This window comes from Lissotriton vulgaris, chromosome 4_1, assembly GCF_964263255.1.
Source record: "Lissotriton vulgaris chromosome 4_1, aLisVul1.2, whole genome shotgun sequence".
Lineage (NCBI taxonomy): Eukaryota > Metazoa > Chordata > Amphibia > Caudata > Salamandridae > Lissotriton > Lissotriton vulgaris.
In genome coordinates, this window is record NC_141691.1 from 501303339 (window position 1) to 501310454 (window position 7116).

General features: G+C 42.5%; 1 protein-coding gene across 1 annotated transcript in view; it reads right to left on the reverse strand.

Annotated features, from left to right (window-relative positions):
* LOC147718900 (gamma-aminobutyric acid receptor subunit beta-4-like) overlaps window positions 1–6694 on the reverse strand; it is a 790247-nt gene extending 783553 nt beyond the window's left edge. The window contains exons 1-2 of the mRNA XM_086967262.1: window positions 6600–6694; window positions 5367–5458 (exon numbers count right to left, since the gene is read on the reverse strand). Coding sequence (XP_086823388.1) covers window positions 5367–5458; window positions 6600–6694 — 187 coding nt within the window. The remainder of the gene's footprint in view (window positions 1–5366; window positions 5459–6599) is intronic.
* Between the last annotated feature and the right edge of the window lie 422 nt (window positions 6695–7116).

A 7116-nucleotide genomic window follows, 5' to 3' on the forward strand; every position in this document is an offset into this window, starting at 1 on the left:
GTATATTGTGTGATTATGAGTCTAATGTGTTTTGGATAATACAAAGGCTATTTTTGATATAACTTTGTGTGGAGTTTCTTTTGTGGCGGGCCTAGTGTGTTGTTGCTGTGTGTGTGTGTTGCGCAACCACTTTACACATTGCCTCTGGGATAGGCTGGACTGCTCATGCCAAGGGGGTGAGCAGGGGCTATCTTCAGCATGTAACTCCCTTGCCCTGACTAGAGTGGTGGTTTCTGCCTGGCTTAGGCGCATGCCCAAGCCAACCAGAAATCCCATTTCTAACACTATTCAACTTCTACAGTACAATGTACATATATTTCTTAGTTAGTTCTTTATTTCGGCACAATGGCCATAAACGAGTGAGTTAAAACACAGTACATAACAAGAATTTTAAAAAAATACTTTAAAAGTCTCTCAATTCAATGGAGCTGACATATAAAATGACATATTGTATATTGTATAAGTCCAAAATTGCACCATTAAAACAGTAGCAGACTAAAATTGCAATTATTAACATTTAAAAGAGCCGCGATTATTGTGATGCCAACCATTCTCTAGGCATTCTTGACTGTCTAAGCCTCCCCATATGCATCAAGAACCGAGAGACAGCAAAGTAATAAATTGCCTAGTATTGTTTCTTAAATTCTGTACGCTGTCCTAAAATCCCTAAAAACCAGATTACTGCAAACAGGTACGAAGCACTTCATGCTGGAACCTTGGTATGTTGGACAGAAAAATACAACATGCTCTGCCATTTCTACAACCTGAAGACAGAACAGACAAAACCTGTCAGAGTCACAAGGCTTATGTTTCCATTTGGCTGTGACGGAGCAAATTGGCAAAATCCCTAGAAGGAACTTGATATTTATTTACTTCGCAAAAGGGGTCTCAATCTCGTCCAAGAATGCCTCCAGAAGGTAATCATCTTTAAACTCCATGAAATAAACAGTGAGTGAACCAGTCATAAGAGAATAGAAAGTTAGGTTGTCAATGTATCGCCAGAAAGCACCTTCTAGATCCGATTTTGAGACCATGACTGCGTCTATGGGAGAAGACCAGAGATGTTCATACTCGATCTGGCCCAATCGTTCTTTCATAGTCCAAAGCAAAACAATCTTACAAGCCTATAAACTTTTAAGAATTATTCAAATTGAATTGTTACACTCACTGGCACACGATTTGCATACTTTAACATATACTGAAGCAAGACATGTGACATTCTATCCCCTCATTGCCAACTGTTCATGGCCGACAACTCTTCATTCTGGGGGTGGACCTGAGATCCAATAATGGACAATCACCATCTTAAAAGGACCAAGGATCCCCAAGATGGACCTCAATCCTTTAACATATAGCACTGAAGTTTTTCCAGGCAAAATGAATGCATGCTTAAATTTGGAACAAAGTAAATTATTCTAAATTATTTCAACTTACCCCAACCAGCAAGCACATTACAAATTAGATTAGAATTTTGGCTAATTGACCAGCAATTAAGAGCAGATGACACATTGCTATGGTAATGGTTTAGAATGAAGAGAGCGGATAAAAAATTCCTTGAAGCACGTTTTTTGACAAGAATTTGGAAATCTGAACTACTGAGGCATGACACCCTAGCACAAAGCAATTCAGAAATTCAAAAAGATCTAAGAATACCAAAACCATAGGAACAAGCACTTTTGTTTTCTAATGTTAAATGCCTTTTGAGGAAACATATCTCTATACTGTCTCTAGATATTTGATCTTTAAAAATGTGCCAATCTCATTCATTCTAGACTAATCAAAGAGAACTCAGCACAAAATCAATGTCATGCTTACCCTGCAGATTTAATACCTTTGGCACTAAGGATCAAATGCTTAGGACTATGTTTTGGACTTTTTGATCTTGGAGAAATAAATTGAACATGAAAACAAAAAAGAGACATCACAGTCTGCAGGGCCTGCGATTACCACAAAAAAGCCTATCTCATGTAATATGTTGTTTTAAGACATTTGCCATTCAACATAGATTGTTTCTACTACCAACTTTCAGGAAACTGTGAGTATGAACTTGCAAAGAGGCAGTCCGCCTCCGTTTCAACAATATAGATGGTTTCTCCATTAGCAACCTGCTCAACTCGTGAATTTGGTACAAGCCATATTGGAAAATCAACGACCACACCACCAATTGTTTGCCAGTAAAGAGATAAGAGCAGATAATCTGTGAATCCATACAAAGAAAATGTAACTGATCATTGAAATACATTTGCCTATGTAAGGTAGCAATTAATTAACAATACGTTGCTATATGGTGATGGGCTACCTCCTAAAGTAGAACTTCTTTCATATGTAGCCCCCCTAATCAAAGTTGTTGTCTCCTCATGACCACTTTGTGCAAACCAAGCTCATCCGAAATGTGGAACTCCACCTGAGATCAGCATCCTATGTCCGTAACTAACTTACATGAACATTATTTCACTAAACTCATTTGCAGAGCTAGTACAATGCACTCTACAGTTGTCTATACTTGTTGGATGAATTTAAAAGATTGTATCGAATGGGGGAATTTATTTTTGTTGTAATGGTTTTAATTACCTGAACAATAAAACATACTGGATCTTCGTAGTTCCGGACTGTGATCCCTATAAACACATTGGTGCATAGGTAGGTCCACATCTAAGTGTACTGTACTGCAGAACCAGTTTGGGTCAACATTTTGTGGACTCAGATCTGCTTTTCCAGACACAGCTTGTGCAGTATGCTTAGATATGCCAGTATCTGTGAAGATGTACCTAGATTTTGACAGACAGACATGGGTACAAGACAAGTACATCTAAATCTCCAGATATAGGGCAGCATAGACACTGACCCAGTCTACATTAGAAGGGAGTAGTCAATGTATGCATAGCTAGGTCTGTGTTGGCAAACTTACATTGACTGCAGTGAATCCGGGCGTGTGTAAGTTTTAAGAAATGGCTTTGACCTTCTTGAGCACACCTGGTCAATGCCACAATGCCATCCATGGGATGAGCCCAGGCAGGCTGGCTGCCACGGGAATGACCTAAAACTGTGAGCTCATCGGGATGTCGCAAGCAGACTCATACATGGGTAAGTTTGTCACTAAAATGTTTTAGGTAAAATAAGGAGAATTATAAAAAATCAACTATTACTTAAAATACTGTTCTTTTTGTAGCTGCACAATCTTCGTTCCTGTTCCTGAACTGCTCTGACCTGCTCTTGTGGGATTACAAGCAGACATATACCACAAAAACAAAGAAGGCCCGCAGCTCACAGAGGCTGATGGGCAGAAGGCCTGTAGCCTTGTTATCAAGTGCAGGGTTGGTCGTGCCTGTGCTAACTTTCTTTCAAAATGAAGTGGTTTTATAGCCCTGAATTAAATGTATGGTTGCCGGTACTCTAGGACACTTTAATCCAGGTAATGGCATCACATTGAAGTGTGGGGAAAAAAGGATATTGTCCGGAACCAAGGCATGCGCCTGGGGGAGATAGAGGCAGCAAAGTGGGGAAGGGTTTGAGGTGGAAGCAAGGGGGGAAGAGAGAGGAAGAGACAAGTGGATTGGGCGAATCTGTGAAGAAACCATAATTGAATTGTAACACCAGTATGTGTAATCAGTAGATAATCTTCATTTGTATTTGCGAGAAACGTTTACCCTCCCGTTTTCTCTAATATTGTCCCCTGGTCTGACTGTTCTAGAGATGACACCCCTACTCATTGGTTTCACCCCGGAAGAGTGTTTCAACTGTGCTCGGTGAATTGTGGTCTGAAACTGGACACATATACACACAATCTGAAACACTGATTTTAGACTTCGATCACATATACATAAATAACGTAACTTTGATTTTTGTAAATGGCTGCCTTTCATTAACACTACTCAGTATGTTGGTGTTCATTTGAGTCCAATCATATTTTGAATCAACCCTTTAATAATTCCACACATTTACTTAGAGGCCACTTCAGGAGTCAATGGAAATGTGACAGGTATAATTCAACTACATTCAGGAAAGTTTGATTAGGGCAATAATATACAGAGAGAGAGACAGGGGAAGAGAGAGAGAGAGAGAGAGAGATGTAGTGAGGGAGGGTGAGACTTAAAAAGAGCTGGGGAAGATAGAATGAATGATAGAGAACTAGGAAAACAGAGAAAGACAGAGTTGTACCTGCTTTCCTTTTCTTTATTTCACTTTTTGTTTCAGCACTTCAGAAACTAATGAGTACTTAAATAACTACCATTTTAATCATTCGAATTATTTTTCTCTGTAGCATGCTACTTATCATAGCGAACAATTAAAATAGTTGCAAAACGTTCAGACAGAGCTCAAAATATGTATTTCTGCAAATGCAGTCCAACTTGCCTGCCAGGCAGGCGGCGTGCTTAATGGTGCAGGCCTCTGGCTTTGAACAATGGGGCTAGGTTTAAATGTCTGCTCTCACCAAGCACCATGTTAAGTGGTACGGATTTTATGAAGAAATTAGACCCAAAATTCAGTGAATATATATTCATAGGTGTGATTCACTCGACTGCTAGGTATATGGCTTGTACATTCGGTGCCAGGTCTGTGGTACTCCACTCCATCGTTGATGTGTGAAGCCATCGGTAAAGTCAACTTTTCAGAACCTCTACTTACTGTAAACCAAAGTTACAGCTGCTCTAAAGACAACATTTTCCAATTAATATATGCTGGCACGTAAACATATTTATAAGGAAAGTTGGAGCAGAGGTAAGAAGCTACAAAGATGAATTCATGGTAGATAGATAGATAGATAGATAGATAGATAGATAGATAGATAGATAGATAGATAGATAGATAGATAGATAGATAGATAGATAGATAGATAGATAGATAGATAGATAGATAGATAGATAGATAGATAGATAGATAGATGGATAGATTTGGTAGAGTAATAGAGAGAATGTTGCGTGAGAGTGCAGCTAAAGCGAGAGGAGAAGGGGAGGGAGGAAAAGAGAGAAGTAGAGACAAATAAAGATACATATATAGTGTGGGTGTGGAAGAGATGCCAGCAGGGAGACAGAAGATGATATATATTTTTTTTAGGTTATATGAACACATATATGGATTTCTATATATATATAGATGCATATACATATATATGTAAAGCAAGAGAAGAAAAGGAGTCGAGAGAGAGGGAGAGAGGGGGAGGAGAGACAGAGGAGACGTATAAAGAGATGTGGCGGAGAGAGATGGGAGGGAGATTGAGAATAAAGGAAATGGATGTTTTTCAAATTGTCAATGGACGCCAGGTAGATGGTCTGAGCTACTGGGCATCTCGCGACCTATCCAGTGCATTTCAACGTAAGTGCAACATTAATCTAACCTCGGTGTAAACGAAAAGAGGCATACTTTACCTCCAAAATCTGGTCTGAGTCGAATGTCATACCCTTTCAGCAATTTGTCCACTGTCTTTTTCACCACAGAGATATTCCCAGACTGCGACGGGCTAAAATGAATAAAAACAATAGAAGCGATTATTCTAATCATATTTTCGAGAACAGGACCATGGACAGCGGACAGGCGACGGGGCGCAGAGCGGCCAGAGCGAGTTTCACGGAGCGCGAGCTGAGCCCGCCATCTCTGCGGTCGAGCTCGCGCGCCTCACGAGAGAGCTGCCCGGCCGCCTTCCTCAGGGGCCGAGCACACAGCTCCGACCCTGGGGCAGAGTAGAAAGGCTCAGGGTTCACCTCGCTCGGTGTCCCTCTCTGCCCTGTGGGTATTCGGATGTCTAAGTGCTTCTGCCCTCCCCCCCATCCACAGCGCTTTAAGGCAGGGGGAAGCCCTCCACCGAGCCCAGCATTAGGAGTAGGAGGGGGTGCTGCCGATCCCAACCATCATTACACCCGGGAGGAATAGGGCCAGCAAGGGGTACCCCAACTCAACCAATCCAACAGACGTACCATCTGGGGGGTTAGGGGGCTCACATCCGCATTTATGGGTCTACCATGAGCACACATGCAAATGTCATGTATGTACATGCATTCCAAATACCGATAAGATCGTTGCATTTCCCTTTTCATTACATACACATATACACGCCTTAAATTAAACGAGCCTCTTTTTTTTTTGTTTAACGTAATGGCTCCACTAAGAGCTGGAGGGGGAGACGCAAGACGTCTGATTAAGCAGCACGCACTCGGGCTGCATTCAGGCAGCAGCCCCCACGACCCAAAACCTGCAAAGCGGCAGCAGCGCTGCCAACAATGCCTGGCCGCCCAGGGCTGAGGGGGGCTCTCCTGTGCTGGCATGTCAGTGCCACGCAACCACCATTCTTCCTAGCAAGCATGCAACAGACTGGGAGCATGCACGGTTTGCACATAATCTGCCCGGTGACAGCTCTGCGGGGCACTTTTTGATGCAGGTGCTTCCCGGAGCTGCCCCTGCCCCAGAACCCAGGATTTATAGTGCCCCTTATTACTCCTTTCTGTGTCCCTTTCACATACTATATCGAAATAGCACTACTCGCCATGCGCCCCCACACCCTCGGTGCACACACTCCCACAGTGAATAATAACATGGCACAAATGCATGCGCTAAAACACACCAAGCAGGACTGGGCACAACGCGCTCTTCAACAAAACGCTTACCTTTGGGCAGTACAGATGAAGCAAAACGCCGCTAAAGCAGATACAATTCCACTAAAGCTGCCTGCCCGAATTCTCAACATTTCCACAAACACCATTGAGAAAAAAAATATGGAGGGGGGGGAGGGAAGGGTAGATTTTCTGGAATCCCCCTCCGAAAACACCTCCTCTCGGATTTTATAAAAGTAAAAAAAAAAAGAAAAAATGTGAAAATTCCTATCAGTGCCAGTCAAAGAATTCGCCTCTTTCTTTCAGCATCCTCTCCGCCAGAGACATCTTCTGCCGACGAAGAATCCCCCAAGACGGATCAAACGAAATCCCCCCCGAAAAAAACGGGACGAAATAGGTGGACGAAATGTTGCCGATGGTCGTTTTCTATTCACTACTCTTCGGGGTTTTTTTCCTGCTATTTCGCCATCCGGTTCTGCAGATGTTGCATGGCTCCTGCTATCCACCTTCGGAGGAGGAGGGGGGAGGAGGAGGTGGAAGAGAAGGGGAGGGGAGGAGGGTGAGAGATCTA